This window comes from Nerophis lumbriciformis, linkage group LG17, assembly GCF_033978685.3.
Source record: "Nerophis lumbriciformis linkage group LG17, RoL_Nlum_v2.1, whole genome shotgun sequence".
NCBI classification, from domain to species: domain Eukaryota; kingdom Metazoa; phylum Chordata; class Actinopteri; order Syngnathiformes; family Syngnathidae; genus Nerophis; species Nerophis lumbriciformis.
Genome location: NC_084564.2, coordinates 14,556,355 through 14,579,281, shown reverse-complemented (window position 1 = coordinate 14,579,281; position 22,927 = coordinate 14,556,355). Strand labels below are relative to the sequence as shown.

The window sequence follows — 22,927 nt, the reverse complement described above, 5'->3', positions numbered from 1 at the left end:
GGTGGGAAGCGGTGTATTGCGGCTGACTTTAGCAACACAAACACGGCCGGTGTTTCATTGTTTACATTTCCGAAAGATGACAGTCAATCTTTACCATTGGCCTGTGGAGAACAGGGACAACAGAGACTCTTACCAGGAGGACTTTGAGTTGGATACGCAGACACAAACATTTGATCGCTTGGCCATACGTGCGTGCTATGTGCATGTCACGTCCGTAACTTTGGGGACTTTGGGGAAATATATGTGCTGTATGAACTTTGGGGAGGTGAACGGTACTTTGGGCTGTGGGATTGAGTGTGTTGTGCAGGTGTTTGAGTTGTATTGGCGGGTTATATGGACGGGAGGGGGGAGGTGTTTGTTATGCGGGATTAATTTGTGGCATATTAAATATAAGTCTGGTTGTGTTGTGGCTAATAGAGTATATATATGTCTAGTGTTTATTTACTGTTTTAGTCATTCCCAGCTAAATATCAGGTCCCACCCGCCTCTCACAGCATCTTCCCTATCTGAATCGCTCCCACTGCCCTCTAGTCCTTCACTCTCACTTTCCTCATCCACGAATCTTTCATCCTCGTTCAAATTAATGGGGAAATTGTGGCTTTCTTGGTCCAAATCGCTCTCGCTGCTGGTGGCCATGATTGCAAACAATGTGCAGATGTGAGGAGCTCCACAACCTGTGACGTCACGCTACTCGTCTGCTACTTCCGGTAGAGGCAAGGCTTTTTTTATCAGCGACCAAAAGTTGCAAACTTTATCGTCGATGTTTTCTACTAAATCCTTTCAGCAAAAATATGGCAATATCGCGAAATGATCAAGTATGACACATAGAATGGACCTGCTATCCCCGTTTAAATAAGAAAATCGCATTTCAGTAGGCCTTTAACACTCGTGAACATACTAGCGCTCTCTCTCCTAACTTGCCCACTCACTTACACACGTCACTCACCCCACATACCGCCATTCTTAAAGGGGAACACACCACACCACATCACGAAGCCAGAGATGAAATGCTAGAGGCATTGAGTGCCACTGTATTAAATGACATTGAAACTAACTTGCAAAATTCTAAGTTTGCTGGCATTATTTGACATGAAAGTGTAGATGTGGCGGTTTTTAAAGGACCGATGATCTACATACAGGTGAGAATAATCAATTAAATTTGTCATATGCATGTATGCCCTGGCACACGATTATCATAATTTCATGACCGAAGCAAAACACTTTTTACACTTTTATACTGAAATAAATACACCTACAACATATTAAATGAAAAAATAGAAAAAAAATACAGGCTGCGGTAAAGTTTAGATCCACGAAGGAAAGAAGAAAGTGAATTGATGTTTATAACTGAATACATTTACATATGCATAAAAACGTGTTTTCTTATTGTATCTGCGATGAGGTGGCGACTTGTCCAGGGTGTACCCCGCCTTCCGCCCGATTGTAGCTGAGATAGGCTCCAGCGCCCCCCGCGACCCCAAAGGGAATAAGCGGTAGAAAATGGATGGATGGACACTATAGAACAGTGGTTCTTAACCTTGCTGGAGGTACCGAACCCAATTAGTTTCATATGCGCATTCACCGAACCCTTCTTTAGTGAAAAATAAAACGTTTTTTTTTTTCAAATTCAAGACAAAGTTATATGTTTTTGGTAACACTTTAGTATGGGGAACATATTCTAAGTAACAAAGACTTAATTTAGAGTTTTTTGGTTAGGGTAAGGGTTAGAGGGTTAGGGCCAGGGTTAGAGGGTTAGGGCCAGGGTTAGAGGGTTAGAGTTATAATGAGGCCATGCTGAATAAGGCATTAATAAGTACTTAATAAAGACTAGTTAAGAGCCAATGTTACTAATTTGCATGTTAATAAGCAACTAATTAATGGTGAATATGTTCCCCATACTAAACTGTTACCATGTTTTTTTACTGGTGCACAAAATGAACCGTGCATGAACATCACCTTGTTCAAAGAACAAAACCAACACAGTGCATAAGCTCACAACAAATTACACACCTGCAAATCAGTGTGACTTCTGCTGTTGCCGTATCTGTAATACGCCGATAGGGAGAAGTTTTTATTTACACGATGAGTCGGGTATGTTTTGACCTCCGCCGAACCCCTGAGGCCGACTCACCGAACCCAGAGGGTTCGATCGAACCCAGGTTAAGAACCACTGCTATAGAATGTGAGTTATAACAGGGATAATGAATACATTTATCATTTGTTTTCAAAACGGTTACAAAAAAGTGAGGCCCCAAAAATTTACTGCGGGAACCCATTTTTATGACTTGATGGGGTCGCTGCGACACCATTTTGAAAATTCCTAGCGCCAACACTGGAGTAGATGGACGACGGTGAGACATGTTCAGCCGGCTGAGTCATGTGCAGCGTTCTGCACATGCGCTCTGTGATGAGTGAATTGTGAGGTTCTGCACATGCGCTCCGTGATGGTGAATCAAGTAACCATACATGTGCAAGCTTTTGCGCATGCGTTTTGTGATGAGTGAATCAAGTGAATAGATTCATTTTGGTTAGTGACTCACAGGTACCCAAGTTGGTAAATATAATCAGGTTTACCATCACTACAGTGCAGCACGGCCCTTGGTTAGCGGACGTAATGGCTAACGATATTGCCTTCCGGTCAAATATGTAAACAAACAAATAGATTAGGTTCCAGGCACTCATGTAATTGATTGTGGGATATTGTCAATGTGTCATACATTGACAATATCTCGCTTGGCTTGGTTCTAATTTGTTTAAAAGGCACAGGCGGATAAATGGCACATCTACTTCTTCCTCCCTCATCTTGGCCACTGAGCCTCAGGGCCAATCTTCCCAACGAGCCGCGATGCTGTGATCACACGCAGTTGAGCACTCACTGTCTAATTGGTGGCGTCGCTCAGGCAACAATCTGCTACCTGTTTGTACCAATTAGCAGCTGTGAAATCTTCGCCGGCTGACACGTCGCCTCGACTCCGCCACATGCTAACAGATGCAGCAATTAGCGGCTCGTATAGGCAATGACTCATTTAACAACTGCTGCCCGTGTAATCACATCAACATCATCATTTTATGTAAATAGCGCTAATCGTTTAGCACAATATTGTGGAATAGCAGGTGCGTATTGACGCCGGGGCATCACTAAGCAGTATTAGCGAAATTTACGCTTTTGCTGCAGAGACACATTAGACCCGGTAAAATGAAGATAGTAACAAGAAATTGTAAACCCTATTGACATTGGGGATGCTGTTGCTGAGCTGAAATGCTAACAGAAGAAATTGAATGAATGGTTATTTGTACTACATGACATGGTATCATCATATCCTCCCCTGGGGCCCTGACACCAAGGAGCTACTTAACTACCTCGGCAACCTCAGCCCCAGAGATAGGAGAGGCCACCACAGAGTCCCCGGGCACTGCTTCCTCACAGGAAGACGTGTAAGAGGGATTGAGATCTTTGAAGAATTCCTTTCACAGATTCAGAACATCCGAAGTCGAGGTCAGCAGCACACCGTCCCAAGCAAACACCGTGTTGACAGTACACTGCTTCCCCTTCCAGAGAAGACGGTTGGTGGGTCAGAATTAAAGGTGGGTAAAATAATCGATTCTCCGATTCATCGTGATTAGAACGTGGGCGATTCATGAATCAATGGACAAATGTCCAAATATCGGTAATTTACGAATGTTTGATAAAGTAATACAGACGGTTCTAAAATGTGGCATTAAGGCTAATGTTTTCTAAACATTAGTTCTCGGTTTGCGAATAACTAACCATCGAAGAACCATTAACTAATATTATTTTTTACACGTGTTAGCGCAGACACTCACGGAGAAGGGAGGAGGAGAGGACAAGCTATACTAACCACAGCGCTAAGCTAGCTTGAATGTGAGGTAGTAAAACAATAAAATAATAAATGCGTTGTACACTTTAACAGAAGTCTACTGGGAACCGCGTTACAGCAGAGAGTAACCATCCAAGAAGACGAAATTAACAAGTACATTCATAAATCAGAAACGACAATAATAACAATACAGTCCGGCAGCTGGCCATAGATAGACGGCACACGACTTTGATGTATAAATAATCAATTTAGAATCTAATCACAGCCCATGAATCGTATTCGTAATTGAATCGTGAAGTGGCCAAAGATTCCTGCCTCTATCCAGAATCTCTTTGAAGTCATCCAGAAGTCGTTCTCCATGGCTTTGCCAAACTCCTCCAATGTCTCAATTTTCTGCCTTCCTGACTGCCAAAGCTTAGTTTTATCTATTGTTTTAAAATTTCGATTCACCTGCACAGTAACTGCACATGTATGTTACTCCTAATATGTGATATTAACTTATTACATGCAATGTGAGATATGTCAAGGTTTTATTTGTTTGATCATCATGGCTTACATTTTCTGAAACCTTACATTTTCTGAGATTTTCAATTCAAAGTGTTCATACACATAATCATCAAACGTATTAACCAATTAAGGCTTGCCATATCTCACTTTGCATGTAATAAGTTAATATCACATGTTACTAAATGTTACATTCTTGTGCATTTTGCACATGATTAAATTATATATAGAATGTTATTTTCTTATATTTAGAAAAAGTTATTTTTTTCTTCTATACTACATATATGTCTCTTGAGACCTCACTGTAGGCTTTGTAAGGTAATGTTACCTCTAAACTAAACAAAATTGATGCTAATCTACCCTTTTTTCTCCAAATAAGAATCGATATATGAGAACCGTGAAGGAACCGATTTGTGAATCGGAACTGGAAAAATTGTATCAATTCCCATACCTAGTCACATAAAAAGGAGCAACCATGGTGAGATCCCACACTTGTAGTAGATGTGGTCTTTTTTCCACTTATTCATCACTACAAGCTCCAGAATTTGCATGAACTTTGCGCTGCCCATTATTTGTTTTTATTAGATTAGCCATAAACGAAATACAATTTTGAATAATTGTCTAGCCCTACTACAAGCCCACACGATAAGCTTCTAACACAGGACTCTAAAACCAGAGACTACTTAGAACACTGATTCCAGTCACTAATGAGACAATTCTACATTGCTTTAAGTAGCCTATCGCAACCAGTTTGTGTTAGTGTTAAATCTACAACAGCCTAAAGCATCATGTATTTTTAATAGCGACTGGGAAAATCCCTTCTGGGACCATTTATTCTCCCTTAAAAATTAATATGATCTTGTTAGGGCACTTAACGTATCAAGCCGGATAAATGATTGTAGATCACACATGCCTAGTTCTGCGTAATCACCCTGAAAATGAGGAGGAAGAAAGACGAGGGAGTCGCTGCAAGTGTGGGGCAGCTCTGTGCTCCGTTTGGGAGCCTCGTAATCCCTGTCAGCTGCCTGCTAAGAAACAATGGTCCTCACAGGCCAGCATCATGTGAGAGCAGCATGTGAGGAGGGTTGAGCGTACCTACACACCTCCAGGCGGCTGCGTGCACCCCACAGACACGGTACTATCCCAACATAGTGGCGGTGGACAGCTGATCTGATTCTATGATGTGACACAATAGGCTACTGTGTTAGTGTGTTATGTTATTAAAAACTGGAGTACTGTAAGGCAACAACAGAGCAAGGATACAGAGAATTTAACTGCACCCAAGGAGATAACATAAAATAACCCTTCTTCGACATGATCTGTGAATTAGGGTTTTGCACCACAGTTCTCTATACCATTACTGTTTGGACAAAGGATTTGCTTGATTTAAATACCATCAAGGTTGTATTATTTGGAAACCAACCAAAATTTTGGGTAAAAATATGCCTCAGAATTGCACAAAAACTTACATCTCACATGATGGTACAGTACTTGCATTTCAGAAAGTGTGGCTGAAATGCACGATTTTCTTTAATAATAGTTTTGAATCCAAAAGGTTTGAAGTCATGTTCTTCTTCTCCAGACCATGACTTGCGACTAAATCAACAGTACCTCAACAGTGCACTCTATTTTTGCCTCAATTGCTTAAAGGCCTACTGAAACCCACTACTACCGACCACGCAGTCTGATAGTTTATATATCAATGATGAAATCTTAACATTGCAACACATGCCAATACAGCCGGGTTAACTTATAAAGTGCAATTTTAAATTTCCTGCAAAACTTCCGGTTGAAAACGTCTAGGTATGATGACGTATACGCGTGACGTCGATGGTTGAAACGGAAGTATTGGGACGCCATTGTATCCAATACAAAAAGCTCAGTTTTCATCGCAAAATTCCACAGTATTCTGGACATCTGTGTTGGTGAATCTTTTGCAATTTGTTTAATGAACAATGGAGACTGCAAAGAAGAAAGCTGTAGATGCGATCGGTGTATTAGCGTCTGGCTACAGCAACACAACCAGGAGGACTTTGACTTGGATAGCAGACGCGCTATCCGACGCTAGCCGCCGACCGCATCGATGATCGGGTGAAGTCCTTCGTCGCTCCGTCGATCGCTGGAACGCAGGTGAGCTTCGGTGTTGATGAGCAGATGAGGGTTGGCGTAGGTGGAGAGCTAATGTTTTTATCATAGCTCTGTCAAGGTTCATAGCTAAGTTAGCTTCAATGGCGTCGTTAGCAACAGCATTGTTAAGCTTCGCCAGGCTGGAAAGCATTAACCGTGTAGTTACAGCTCCATGGTTTAATAGTATTGTTGATTTTCTGTCTATCCTTCCAGTCAGGGGTTTATTTATTCTGTTTCTATCTGCAGTTAAGCCCGATGCTATCACGTTAGCTCCGTAGCTAAAGTGCTTCACCGATGTATTGTCGTAGAGATAAAAGTCACTGTGAATGTCCATTTCGCGTTCTCGACTCTCATTTTCAAGAGGATATAGTATCCGAGGTGGTTTAAAATACAAATCCGTGATCCACAATAGAAAAAGGAGAGAGTGTGGAATCCAATGAGCCCTTGTACCTAAGTTACAGTCAGAGAGAAAAAAGATGCGTCCTGCACTGCACTCTAATCCTTCACTCTCACGTTCCTCATCCACGAATCTTTCATCCTGGCTCAAATTAATGGGGTAATCGTCGTTTTCTCGGTCCCAATCGCTCTCGCTGCTGGTGTAAACAATGGGGAAATGTGAGGAGACTTTCAACTTGTGACGTCACGCTACTTCCGGTACAGGCAAGGCTTTTTTTTAAATCAGCGACCAAAAGTTGCGAACTTTATCGTCGTTGTTCTATACTAAATCCTTTCAGCAAAAATATGGCAATATCGCGAAATGATCAAGTATGACACATAGAATGGATCTGCTATCCCCGTTTAAATAAAAAAAAATCATTTCAGTAGGCCTTTAAAGACGCCATGAATCGCCAACCAATGCCACGCAATTGATTAACCAATGCCTGTCTCTAACACAAAGATTGTTTACTCTACTATTAGTCTCATCTTATCTTGTAATCACCATCTGCACATTTAACAACCCTGTCAAGCATCATCAAGACAAGGAGCCTCCACTTTAAACATATGCACACTGTACAACACAGAACACTTACTCACGCTATAGAACGAGGAAGTGTCCAAACTTTTGACGGTTTTTAGATTTCTGATACTACATCTGCCAAATAAATGTGTTTTTTGTGCTGTTTGTATGTAATGCCACCAATTTTGCTCATTGTCAATTTAATTAGACTATTACATTATGGATAAATTACAAGCAGTGGGTGTATTTTGGTAAAAAATCATTTAATCAAATCTTCCAATATATCAATTACGTTTAAACATATCCATGATAGCAGATTGTCTGCATGTTGATGAAGATTGAACCAGTTATGGCCCAAAATGTGTTCTGCTTTTTACTAATACACATTTCAAAATGTGTTTTTACCAGTAAATCACACTTCCTCCTCCTAAGGGCAGGTGTGTGAAAGAGAAACAGGTTCCAGGAAGGTAGCAAACAATTTGGAAATAGCTGCTACAGTACAGTAGATGGAAAATATTTGCAATACACCAACAAAACCTTTAGCACAAGGTACCTATTAGAAACAGCCCCAATGTTTGGAACTGGATGTTTATTAAAATATGTACAATTTGACAAATAAATAAATCATAAAGAGGGTGGACCAGTTTTACTAGAATCCATCCATCCATCCATTTTCTACCGCTTGTCCCTTTCGGGGTTGCGGGGGGTGCTGGAGCCTATCTCAGCTAAAGTGCATATTTCGAGTGATTTATTAGTCAAAGATACTACCGTATTTTTTGGACTAAAAATCGCAGTTTTTTTTCATAGTTTGGACGGGGATGCGACTTATACTAAGGAGCGATTTATGTGTGAAATTATTAACACATTACCGTAAAATATCAAATAATATTTTTTAGCTCATTCACGTAAGAGACTAGACGTATAAGATTTCATGGGCTTTAGCAAATAGGAGTGACAGATTGTTTGGTAAACGTATAGCATGTTCTATATGCAGAGGTGGGTAGTAACGCGCTACATTTACTCCGTTACATCTACTTGAGTAACTTTTGGGATAAATTGTACTTCTAAGAGTAGTTTTAATGCAACTTACTTTTACTTTTACTTGAGTATATTTATAGAGAAGAAACGCTACTTTTACTCCGCTACTTTTATCTACATTCAGCTCGCTACTCGCTACTAATTTTTATCGATCTGTTAATGCACGCTTTGTTTGTTTTGGTCTGTCAGACAGACCTTCATAGTGCCTGCGTTTCAACAAATACAGTCAATGGTGACGTTCACTCCGTTCCACCAATCAGATGCAGTCACTGGTGACGTTGGACCAATCAAACAGAGCCAGGCGGTCACATGACCTGACTTAAACAAGTTGAAAAACTTATTGGGGTGTTACCATTTAGTGGTCAATTGTACGGAATATGTACTGTACTGTGCAATCTACTGATAAAAGTTTCAATCAATCAATCAAAAGTGTGAAGGAAAAAAGACCCTTTTTTATTTCCCGTCAAAAGCCTAAAGACTGACTGCACAGTTCCTGTCTTCACAATAAAAGTGCCGCTCCATCGCGCCTGCGCTTTCAAAACAAGAGTCTCCGAAAGCCAGCGTAAACAAGCTAGCAAGCTACGGAGTTTGCCGCCAATGTATTTCTTGTAAAGTGTATAAAAACGAATATGGAAGCTGGACAAATAAGATGCCAAAAATCAACCACTTTCATGTGGTATTAGACAGAAAGGAGGAACTTTTTTTCTCCTCCATTTGAAAACGTGGACGCTATCAGCACTACTGTCTGATTACAATCAATGCAAGTCATCAGAATCAGGTAATACACCAACTTATATTCTTGTCTTCATGAAATAAAGGAATCTATATGTGTTAAACATGCATGTATATTCATTAAAACACCTTTAACATGTAAACAAAAACGGCAAAATAAATAAATATAAATTATATACTGTATATATATATATATATATATATATATATATATATATATGTGTATATATATATAAATGTGTGTGTGTGTATATATATATTTGAGTGTATGTATATATATATATATATATATATATATATATATATATACACATATACACACAAATATATATATACATATATATATATATATATATATATATATATATATATATATATATATATATATATATATATATATATATAAATATATATATAAATATATATATATATATATATATATATATATATATATATATATATATATATAGATGATATGTGTGTGTATGTTACTCATCAGTTACTCAGTACTTGAGTAGTTTTTTCACAACATACTTTTTATTTTTACTCAAGTAAATATTTGGGTGACTACTCCTTACTTTTACTTGAGTAATAAATCTCTAAAGTAACAGTACTCTTACTTGAGTACAATTTCTGGCTACTCTACCCACCTCTGTCTATATGTTATAGTTATTTAAATGACTATTACCATAATATGTTACGTTAACATACCAGTTAGTTCTCAGTTGGTTATTTATGCGTCATATAACGTACACTTATTCAGCCTGTTGTTCACTATTCTTTTTTTTTTTTTTTTAATTGCCTTTCAAATGGTAAATATAGAGCGTTTTCTATTCGGGCTCCAGTACTCTGGAATGCCCTCCCGGTAACAGTTAGAGATGCTACCTCAGTAGAAGCATTTAAGTCCCATCTTAAAACTCATTTGTATACTCTAGCCTTTAAATAGACCCCCCTTTTAGACCAGTTGATCTGCCGTCTCTTTTCTACTCTGCACAGATTAGGTGACCACAGATGAGGCGCTAGCTGTTCAAAGTCGGGACCCGGGGTAGACCACTCATCTGTGCATCATTTGGGGACATGTCTGCGCTGCTGACTTGTCTCCACCCCTTAAACAAATAATTATTTAGCCTAAGCCCCGTTTCAGCCACGCTAAACCAGCGTTTAAAGTCCCCGTCCTCGGACAAATTTTTACACAGGTATTTCTTGAATCTCCGGCACTTAGCTGTGTATGGACTCATTGATCGTTTACAATCAACGTCAAATATGCCGAAGACACCACGGTACTTGGGTTCATCAGGAACAATGATTAGACAGCATACAATGCAGAGGTCCAACAGCTGGCTTCATGGTGTGCTAACAATAACTTGGTTCTTAACACTTACAAAACCAAATAACTAATTGTAGACTTCCGCAGGAAAGGGCAGAACAAACACCCTCCACTTTTAATTAATAACAATCTCGTAGAAAGGGTCAAGCATTTCAAATTCTTAGGGGTGAAAATAACAGAAGATCTATGCTGCAACATTAACACTGCTTCTACAGTCGGAAAGGCCCAACAACGTCTTTTTTTTTTGTTCAGTAAACTAAAATGCGCAAACATTCCGCAGAAATCAATGGTAAACTTTTACAACTGTGCCATCAGCAGTGTCCTCACTTACGGCTTTTTAGTGTGGTTTGCTAGCTGCACTAAAGCGAACCAACAGGCCCTCCAGCGAGTCGTTAAAGCGGCGGGGAAAATTACAAGGACGATACTCCCAGAGATGAGTGCCATGTACACAACTCGCTGCCTAAAGCGAGTACACAACATCCTGAAGGACAGATACCACCCAGCACATGGCCTCTTCAACCTGCTACCCTCTGGAAGGAGGTATAGATCGATTCGCGCCAGGACCACCAGAATGTCTCACAGTCTGTATCCCCAGGCTGTGAGACTCCTAAATGAACAGCCTGCCCCTTTGCTGCCCCGGACCATCTTATTACCTCACTCTTCACCACCTCATTAATTGTGCTCTGGACATTGCATTGCTGCAACATCAACGGAACACCCATCAGACATCCGACTGTTCCCACCCCCACGTCCCTCTATTCGCCATCTTCCTAACAATGCTAAACTGTAAACTATGGTCAACCTGCACTTCAATGCAGTTTCTATGCCGCTGGACAAAGCTCAAACAAAATCTCGTTGACATGTATGACTTAAGTGTTATTATGACAATGACAATAAAGGAATTGATTGATTAATTGATTGATTGACAAACTGAGTTCGGAGAGGAAGTGACGCCAGAAAGACCGCGCCCACACAGGAAGTGACGCCAGAAAGTCTGTGCCCCACACAGGAAGTAACGTCAGAAAGAACACGCCACAGCCAATTTCATAATAAAGCGGTTTCGTAACTCAGAGCTAACCACTGGAAATACGAAGGCGAGTCATCCAAACATGTCGTGTTTCTCTTTCCGTCTGTACAGACGCTTGTGGAAATCACACATGCATACCTTAAGAGAAAGCGATTGCAGCTATTTCGAATACAACACTTCTCAGACGGCAAGAGAACTTTCGAATGTCCAGGTCAGCTGTGATTCTACTTATCGAAAAACTTTGTCCATTTGTCGAAGGAGAGTCAACGAGAATGTGGGCTCCCGTGGATGTGATGGATAGCGTGTGTTTTGTATTACCTGGCCGTCGACGGAAAACTACGGAAAACAGCGAATGCATTTGGACTGGCAAAGCAGACGGTATCGGTTATTGTCCGCCATGTATGTCGCGGACTCAACGTCTAGGTCTAGTATTATATAAAGTATATAAAGTAATATATAAAGTCACCAAAAACAAATGGACAATGAAGGTGAAGGCAAAAGAGTGAGGAGTATCCTGACCAGATATCTAGATCCCTAGATTGACTGTTGTAAAATGTTCTTTATCACAAGATTTTATTAATTTATGATGTCTCAGGTGTGATTCGCTGCAAAAGGGCCCTATAGCGTACTGGATTCCAGTTAATTGAAATACCACAACACTGGATATTGTTCAGGTAAGTTAAATTTAACTGGCACACAAAGCAACACTGGAAGTGACTATGACGTGTGCATTTTCCGCACATGCGTACTAGGTTGAGTTGCGCCGGCGGACGGAGGTGGTCTTTAACGGTGGCATTGTTGTGTGTGGACACGTATAAGGTTAGGTGGGATTTACCTTTACCTTTTTTTTGATTGATTGAAACTTTTATTAGTAGATTGCACAGTACAGTACATATTCCGTACAATTGACCACTAAATGATAACACCCGAATAAGTTTTCAACTTGTTTAAGTCGGGGTCCACGTAAATCAATTCATGGTAATGAATTATGCCGGCTTAGTGTAAAAGGGGCCTCACACTAATAACTAGAGCCACTCGATGTCCATTGCACCGGTCGCCTGGGGGGTGGGGGGGGGGGGGGTCCCCACATCTGCAGTCCCCTCCAAGGTTTCTCATTGTAGCCCATTGGGTTGAGTTTTTTCCTTGCCCTGATGCGGGATCTGAGCCGAGGATGTTGTTGTGGCTTGTGCAGCCCTTTGAGACACTCGTGATTTAGGGCTATATAAATAAACTTTGATTGATTGATTGATTGATTGAATTTTCATATCGTTACAGCAACGTTGAAGAGAGCCATAAACAACTATATAAAAGAGAATACACATTACCTGTTGTCCCGGGGTGCCAATCAACATTTCTATGTAGTATCCTCTCCCGGAGTCCCCTTGCAGGTTGCCCACCATGTCCACAAAGTTGACTTGACCGCTGGGGTCGGTGGCCAGGGAGAGACCCTTGCCATCGGGCGTCAGAGCGACCAGGCGGACGGTGGATAAACTCACCGCCGTGGAGATGTTGTACTTCCCCGGGAAGATTTTGAGAGGAATCGAGAGGTAAGCCTCGTTGACGTCGAGGAGGGGAAAGCTGAAAACAAACGCCAAAAGGGGGGCATAAGCACCGGCAGCCATCGTGTTGTTATTCTATTGCTGGGACGGGATGGCCAAGTTAGGGTGAGTCTCCGGGTTTACAGCGTGGTTCCTAAGTTTTTAGTTCGGCCATTATTTCAACGCCATCACCGCGGACTTTTCCTCTCCACTACAGCGTCAGCTAGTCACGTCGTCATTGTGAAAGAAAGGCAAGAGACAATTTAGAGTGGCGTGAAAAAAGCATGAAAAAAAAACATGAGTAACTTTTGCTAGACAACGTAACACATAATACTTCCGGTGTTGTACTTCAAACTAAAACACACTGTCAAAAATATTGGGCATTTTAAAATACATGTGTTTTATTTTGAAGTCATCTTAACGGAAATGCTGATCTTATTTCCACAATCTCAACCTGATTTCGTGTTTGCCTGCAGCCAGGCGAATAACCAAACCATGTGATTGAACTTTACACTCAGAATCTACTTTTTTTTTTTTTTTTCTCCAACCAATTCTTAGAGGAGTCCTAACTCACAATACACACTTAAATTTTGGTGTTGATGAATGAAATTTGCTGGATGATATTTATTTCCGAGAACATTTTTTAATCGCCTTTTTCCTTGAATTGGCCTAAAAATGACAACACAACCAGAAACACATTTCTCAATTTAAAGGCAATGTTAGACATTGTATTGTATCTTCATATAAACAGCTTTTTCAACTTTGTTGACATTTCATTTGATATGACAGATTTTTTAATAAACCTTTTTTTTTTACATTAGTCCCCCAAATTGTACTACTTATTCCCATTCAAAGCATGCATAAATTACCTACTGTTTTACGACTGAAATAATACATTTGTGTTTTGACTTTCACTTTGTTTGTTTTGTAGTACTCATACTTATAAAATTCCCCAAATACAAAACATTTTGGCAAGATAATATAATCCATATTTTAAAAAGGTTGAATGATTGAATGTGGAAAATGTAAAAATATATAAAATATACATAAGGTTCTCAAGTGTAAGGTTTTGTTTTAAATCTGACACTCTAAAAAAAAATACTATAGGGATGTCCGATAATGGCTTTTTGCCGATATCCGATATTCCGATATTGTCCAACTCTTTAATTACCAATACCGATATCAACCGATACCGATATCAACCGATGTATACAGTCGTGGAATTAACACATAATTATGCCTAATTTGGACAACCAGGTATGGTGAAGATAATGTACTTTAAAAAAATAAAATAAAATAAAATAAGATAAATAAATTAAAAACATTTTCTTGAATAAAAAAGAAAGTAAAACAATATAAAAACAGTTAGTAATTAATGAAAATTAGTAAAATTAACTGTTAAAGGTTAGTACTATTAGTGGACCAGCAGCACGCACAATCATGTGTGCTTACGGACTGTATCCCTTGCAGACTGTATTGATATATATTGATATATAATGTAGGAAGCAGAATATTAATAACAGAAAGAAACAACCCTTTTGTGTGAATGAGTGTGAATGAGTGTAAATGGGGGAGGGAGGTTTTTTGGGTTGATGCACTAATTGTAAGTGTATCTTGTGTTTTTTTATGTTGATTTAATTTAAAAAAAACAAAAACAAAAAAAAAAAACGATACCGATAAATAAAAAAAACGATACCGATAATTTCCGATATTACATTTTAACGCATTTATCGGCCGATAATATCGGCAGGCCGATATTATCGGACATCTCTAAAAAACTGTATTAAAATCAATGTTGCTGCCAACCATTGACCAATCTCTGATCCTAATAGTATTATTATTAATAATAATAATCACTTTTCTGATTATTATTATCTATAGTAAAAATCATAGTAATGGCAAATACAACAACATTTATTAAAAACAGTGTTATGAAAACATACTGGACTTTAAATGCGTAACGATTTAGTGTCACTTTCTGAACTTGCATGGAAATCCCCTCATTCTTTCTAGTATTCAAGATAAACATGTCTAACTTAGGTGTTTATAACTATTAACTCAAGGGAGGCATAAAGGTGAAACTTTTCCAGTAACTATGATGCATTAAAAATAACTATCACTTATTACTAAGTACCAGTCCAATGCTTGGGCACGCCTTCTTATTGAATAACATAAAGTGTGTACAAATGTTATTTCAGTAATAGTAAAAATATTGTACTGAAGCAAAAGTAAAATAATGTTATACAGTGAAGTATGTAAAAATCTAATGTTGCTGCAGAATTTACTATGAGGTGGTTGCCCTGCCCATCATTCATAACCGATTGCTGTTGACTTTTTCCCCATTTTTTTATTTTTTTATTTTTTTTAGTTACATTTTCAAATCCAACAAAGTACTATCCAAAGTGCGGCGATGGACCCTTTTTGTCCTGCAGCTTGTTTATATTGGCCCTCGATATATTCTAAAAAAAATAAATACATTGATTGTTAATTAGATGTATTATCAAGTATTATCAGGGATGTGCTGATCAGTATCGACTGGTTTTCATAAGCGTAATCCCCTGATTGCCATTGCTGATTAATGCCTATCAATGCCAGTCACAAACGTCGATCCTCTCTGGCTGACACTGCGTTAATATTTAGACAGCAGCAGCTAATTATGTATCTGCAGACACAGTGTGGAGCCGCTACACTCGTAATAACACACACCGACCGCAAGCCAGGAGGAGGCATGCTAACAGCTAAACTAGCTGCTAAGCTGGTTTGAAACAACACCGATAAATAAGCGCTCAGTAAACTTGAACAAAAGCAGACATTAAGCAGCTATTAACAGGACATCAATAAGTAGATTAATAAGAGTGTAGAGAGAGAATAATATAACAACAACCGTTGGTGGTTGCAACCGATACCAAGGTAGTATCAGTATATGAACGATACTAGAGCGATAAGATCGATATTTTTATTTTGTCAAAATCCTTTTTTACCCCCGTTCATTAAAAACAAGGCAGAGGTTTTATTTAACAAGTACTGTATTTTCCGGACTATAAGGCTCAAAACTCAAAAGTGCGCCTTATAACCCGGTGCACCTAATGTACGGAACAATTCCGGTTTTGCCTACCGACCCCGAAGCAATTTTATTTGGTACATTATATGTGTGACCAGTAGATGGCAGTCAAACATAAGGGATACGTATAGACTGCAACATGATGGCAATATGACTCTAGTTAACAAAACACCAACATTTTATATGTTCCATTAAAAATATAGAACATTACACACGGTGCTCAAAAATCTATCAAAATGTTTTAATACGACTTTGGTAAGCTATGAAGCCGCACCGCTTGATGGATTGTACTGTGCTTCAACATACGAGTATTGTTATGATGTGTGTGTATAAGGTAAGACATATTATCTGCCGTTTTGTTTCGCAATATTATTCAAAAGCAACTTTTCTTACCTTCTGGTACCTGCTAATCTGTATTTTGGATCTGCATAAATATCTGAGAACACCATGGTCGATAAGCTACTTCTTTTTCTCTATCTTCTTGTTATGGGACATTCATCCTCCGCTGTTGCCATTTCTAATATAAAGTAGTGTAAAGTTCTTACTTATATCTGTCAGTAAACTCGCCATGAAAGCGCTAAAACATACCGGTGTAGTGAGTTTATTTTATTCACCCAAGGAACTTTAGTTATTAGAGCAGTGGTTCTTAACCTGGGTTCGATCGAAGCCTCAGGGGTTCGGCGGAGGTCAAAACACACCCGACTCATCGTGTAAATACAAACTTCTCTTTATCGGCGTATTACGGATACGGCAACAGCTGACTGATTTGCAGGTGTGTAATTTGTTGTGAGTTTATGCACTGTGTTGGTTTTGTTCTTTGAACAAGGTGATGTTCATGCACGGTTCATTTTGTTCACCAGTAAAAAAAAACATGGTAACACTTTAGTATGGGGAACATATTCACCATGAATTAGTTGCTTATTAACATGCAAATTAGTAACATATTGGCTCTTAACTAGTCATTATTAAGTACTTATTAATGCCTTATTCACCGATAGAGGGTTATAACCCTAACCCTCTAACCCTGACCCTAACCCTAACCAAATAACTCTAAATTAAGTCTTTATTACTTAGAATATGTTCCCCTAGTGTCCAAATAACTCTAAATGAAGTCTTTGTTACTTAGAATATGTTCCCCATACTAAAGTGTTACCAAAAGCATATAACTTTGTCTTGAATTTGAAACAAAAAAACATTTTATTGTTCACTAAAGAAGCGTTCGGTGAATGCGCATATGAAACTGGTGGGGTTCGGTACCTCCAACAAGTTTAAGAACCTGTACTAGAGAGTTCCGGTCGGACGTTTTTTCACGGTACACATTTCCGGCCTTGTTGTTGTTTCCGGATGAGAAGACGCTGCTCCGTTATTGACTGAAGTAAAGTCAGAATGTCATTAAAACAGTTAGCTCCATCTTTTGACAGTTCTTCCACTCCCGTCCTTGCACGCTACACCGCTACAACAAAGATGACGGGGAGAAGACGCTGCCGAAGGTGAGCCACGTAAATAAGACCGCCCACAAATTGGTGCATCCGGAAGCGACTGTCAGAAAGCGGCTTGAAGATGATCTGTAAATCATAATCTATGCAACATTTTGACCGAAGAACCACCATTACATGTTATGTAGACCATAAGGAAGTGCTTTCCATTTAGACAAAAATAATAACATGACTCCTTTGATGCACCCTATAATCCGGTGCGCCTTATATATGAAAACAGATCGAAAATAGACCATTCATTCAAGGTTCAAGGTTCAACTTTATTGTCCCCGCGGGGAAATTTGTCTTGGGCACAGTGCATCATTGCTTTCTTAACATACCCAAAAACAACAGAACAAAAACACAAGCACAGACACAACCACAACCAGACAACTAACATTTAAACATCAGAATATGGAGCTTGATAGACATAGGTGGCACTTTGATGTAGGCATAAAATCTACAGTATGGAGATAAAGATAAAGTACCAGTGTGCATTGCACTAGAGCTCATGGATAAAGTGCTGTGTGCTAAAGTGCTTAGTTCTAAAGTGCTATGTGCTACAGTGCTATGTGCTAAAAAAGTGCTAACCTATGTATTAACATTCTATTGCACATTGTTGGTCAGCTTAATGGAGGCTGGGACAAATGATAATTTAAGGCGGTTAGATTTGCATAGTGGGACCTGGAGTCTTCTCCCTGATGGCAGGGTTCCTTTTTCAGGGAAGAGTGGGTGTTGTGAGTTGGAAATAATTTTCTTAGCTTTATTCCTAACTGCCTGCTCCTAGATGCTCTGTATAGGCTCATATTCTTTCCTCCCTACGATTTTCATTGCCGTTTTATGCATGCCGGCCAGTTTTCTTTTTAGCTTAACGGTTAGGTTGCCAAACCATGAGGTGATCCCGTATCTAATGATGCTCTCTACAATGGCACGGTAGAAAATCATCATGATGTGGCTGCTTACGCCGTACAATCTTAATCTTCGCAAAAAATATAGCCTCTGTTGCAGTCTATTGCACAGTTTGTCAATATGTGTCTTCCAGCAGAGAAGATTATCAATATGAACCCCTAAATATTTATATGAGGATACCTGGGTGATTTCCTGATTTTTGATGACCACTGGCTCATGGTCAGTCACTTTCCTCGGATCCAAAACCATTTCCTGTGTCTTGGTCACATTTAGAATAAGATGGTTGGTATCACACCACCTAATAAATAGGTCTATCTCGTCTTGGTACACAGAGGGGTCCGTATCCTTGTGTAGAAGGCTTAGGAGCACGGTATCGTCCGCAAATTTCACCATATAATTGTTAGGGTGCACAGTCCTACATTGGCAGTGCGTGTTATAATCTGGTGCGCCCTATGGTCTGGAGAATACGGTATATTTCATATTTTTGGCCACTGTAACATTACACACAGTGTGAACAGTAACACTGTGTTTAATGATAGGTAAATAATACACTGTACTTTAATCAAGTGATTCTTTGGCGTACCACTACATGGCGCCCGTGTACCTACCACAAGCTTAGCATATATGTGCCAATATTACATGGGTTTTATCTAAAAATAAACAATACAACTGTAGCTTCTATAGTTAGTAACTTGAACCATTCGCTTGTCACTTTTTATTATTTAATGTATATCTTCAATCCGGACACGGTGCCAATGTAAAGACGTTATGTTTCGCTCCGAGTTTATTCATCTGGTCCAAACAAGTCAACACAAAGCGGGCGAATGTGCAGCTCAAAGCGTTGAGACTAGATCACAGACGTCACAGAGCTTTTTCTACGCTGCCTGTTCCACACAGGCAACCAGTGTCTGGCTGTGAATTCCTCCATGAGTCCACAGCGGGACTGGTCACATGTTCGCCCTCATCGTCCTCACCCTTCGCTAACTGCAGTAAACCACCACGCTTACAATAACCTGAATAATGCGAGGGAAGGCTGTGACCGTGTCTTTCCTGTGTAGTGCTTGTCATGCCCTGGGTCTTGTGAATGGATGATTTGAGCGTATTTCCTCTTTAACGCCTGTGATTTCCCAAAGGCCTGAGAATGCATGGCTAACTTGTATATAACCGCCTGCACAAGACTGAATCGTACCGATTTGTTTTTCCATATTGATACTGGTCACTGTTTTATTCAGATCAAAGTCAAATTATCTGTGGTTTTTAACCAAACTTAAAGGGGAACTGCATTTTTGGGGAATTTTGCCCATCGTTCACAATCATGAGAGACAAGAATTCATGTTTTTTTTTTGTTTTTTTTTAGGATTTTAAAGATGATAAAAAAATGCTTGGAAAATGCGGCTAATGGGAGTCACCGTTGTAGCCTTCAATGCCTTCTAAGACAACCTCAAAACCTTCCATCAACATTGTATATACACACTGCAAGTCAGTGACGTGCGGTGAGGTTCATGGCTGGTGAGGCACTGACTTCATCACAGTCAGATTTACAAACATATGAACCCTTGATTGGCAGCAGTTAACGGGTTGTGTTTAAAAGCTCATACCAGCATTCTTCCCTGCTTGGCACTCAGCATCAAGGGTTGGAATTGGGGGTTAAATCACCAAAAATTATTCCCCGGCGCGGCGCCGCTGCTGCCCACTGCTCCCCTCACCTCCCAGGGGGTGATCAAGGGATGGGTCAAATGCAGAGGACAAATTTCACGACACCTAGTGTGTGTGTAACAATCATTGCTACTTTAACTTATTTTTAACTTTACACATACAAACTGCAGCACACAAAAAAGCACATTTAATTAAAAAAACGTTATTATGGTCTTACCTTTACTTATAAGTGCTGGAACAGTGGTGTTCGTGTTGGAGGAGTTGTGAATGAATGAAATATGAAATCCGTGCTGCAGTCTGCAGGTGTACCTAATGTTGTGTCCCTGTAGTCGTTCGCGGCTCCTCCAACGCGAGCATTGTTGTTTTTGCACTTTTTGGCTTCTTGTTAAGTGACTTTTTTTGGGTGGATTCGGTCTTGCACGTGGAGGGTTTGGGTGTGGGCTTTGGTTGGTGTGGCGTTCCCGTCCATTCTGCGCGGGGGTGCATTAACCGGCACCAGGAGGCGGGATTACGCGAGCCTCACACAGTGCGTCTTCGCAGCCGTTTTATGATTGCTCAGCACAAGAAATACGTTACACACATACAGTTGTTGACAAAATACACTGTACATTATATACCTCAGCTAACTAAACTATGGAAATGTATAATATAATTCATATAGCAATACGGTCTCACTGCACAGCAGGCCAGCAGTTAGCCGAGTCCGCAATCCATGTTGAGGCACAACTGAGTGACGTGCCTCAACTGGCTGCTGATCACCGCACCTTCTCTTCTCAGTATTTGAACGGCAAATGTGAAAATTCAGCGATTTTGAATAAAAATAATCTAAAACTGGTGAAGTTAAATGGAAAATAACTTTATAGTATAATCACTGAATACATATAACAATTTAATTTTTTTTTTTCTTTTTACATTATTTTTTTTCCATGATGGCAGGTGAGGCCCTGCACGTCACTGCTGCAAGTCTATATATAATGTAGTAACAGACACGTTCATAACAATATGTAATATGTACAATATTTACTATATTGTGGTCATTTTAATCAATCAACTAATTCCTCAGCGCATTTATTTCTGTTTCCATAGCAACGCACTTTCGACTTCCGGCAACAAATGTGTGTTTCTACTTCCGGAAACAAATGCAAGTGTTTTCTAATAATGGCAGATTTGGTAGTAGACAACGAAGACGACTATTTTTGGGCAAATGAGTTTGAGTTTGAGATTGAGTTTGAGTTTGAGTTTGAGTTTGAGTTTATTTCAAACATGCAAACATACAACATGATTAGAGATGTCTAAATGCGCTAAAATGTAATATCGGAAATTATCGATATCGTTTTTTTTATTATCGGTATCGTTTTTTTTTTTTTTTTTTTTTTTTTTTAACTAAATCAACATAAACAACACAAGATACACTTACAATTAGTGCACCAGCCCAAAAAACCTCCCTCCCCCATTTACACTCATTCGCACTCATCGTTGTTTCTTTCTGTTATTAATATTCTGGTTCCTACATTATATATCAATATATATCAATACAGTCTGCAAGGGATACAGTCCGTAAGCACACATGATTGTGCGTGCTGCTGGTCCACTAATAGTACTAACCTTTAACAGTTCATTTGACTCATTTTCATTAATTACTAGTTTCTATGTAACTGTTTTTATATTGTTTTACTTTCTTTTTTATTCAATAATTTTTTTTAAATTTATTTATCTTGTTTTATTTTATAATTTTTTTTTAAAAGTACCTTATCTTCACCATACCTGGTTGTCCAAATTAGGCAAAATAATGTGTTAATTCCACGACTGTATATATCGGTATCGGTTGATATCGGTATCGGTAATTAAAGAGTTGGACAAAATCGGAATATCGGATATAGGCAAAAAGCCATTATCGGACAACCCTAAAAAAACAAAACCCTTTTGTCTTCTTGTCTCTCATAATGATTGAGAACGATAGGCAAAATTCCAAAAAAAAAGTGCAGATCCCCTTCAACATCTCAATTTGGGCCAAAAATGGGATCTCTCACTGGAATATTCTCAAAGTTATGGCCTTTTTTGTATTGCCTTAATTTTTTTTTGTATTGCGAGCATTACTATGATGGATTAAAAGAGTGTAAAGGTGACCTAAGTGTGTTGTTTCATGTAAAGAGGGCTCTCATAATGTTGAAAAATGTATTTAGAAGGTCATGAACAGGTTTTTTATGCTGTAGCTATGAAAATATTTCAGATTTGATTAATGGTTCATATTCGACAGAAATTCACAATCCGCGAAAATTAATTTAACGTGGTCAATTAACCACAGTAAACAAGGGACGACTGTTGAAAAAAACCCACAAAACTTTTGAAAAAAGGATATATATTTAGTTCATAATAGCCCACCTCAAATACATTTTCTTTTATCCTCCCTTTTAAAGAATAATGACACTAACCTTTGAAATTAGTATACATTTGAAATGTTAATTGTTATTGTCTTAGTGTGCTGGGGTGTATAACTTTGCTGCAATATGCTGTTTTTAAGGTGTAATTTGGATACATTTACATACTTATACAAATACAGGGGTTTGAAAGGTACAACAGCTTGAGAAAAATAAAGAAAAACACTTTTATCTGCTTAGCTAACTTCCATTATTAGCATACTTGCCAACCCTCCCGAATTTTCCGGGAGACTCCCGAAATTCAGCGCCTCTCCCGAATACCTCCCGGGACAAATATTCTCCCGAAAATCTCCCGGTT

General features: G+C 39.1%; 1 protein-coding gene across 1 annotated transcript in view; it reads right to left on the bottom strand.

Annotated features, from left to right (window-relative positions):
- bace2 (beta-secretase 2) overlaps positions 1 to 13,353 on the bottom strand; it is a 41,401-nt gene extending 28,048 nt beyond the window's left edge. Inside the window, exon 1 of the mRNA XM_061972573.2 lies at positions 12,878 to 13,353. Within this exon, the coding sequence (XP_061828557.1) occupies positions 12,878 to 13,174 (297 nt within the window). The 5' untranslated portion in view covers positions 13,175 to 13,353. The remainder of the gene's footprint in view (positions 1 to 12,877) is intronic.
- Positions 13,354 to 22,927: the final 9,574 nt, after the last annotated feature.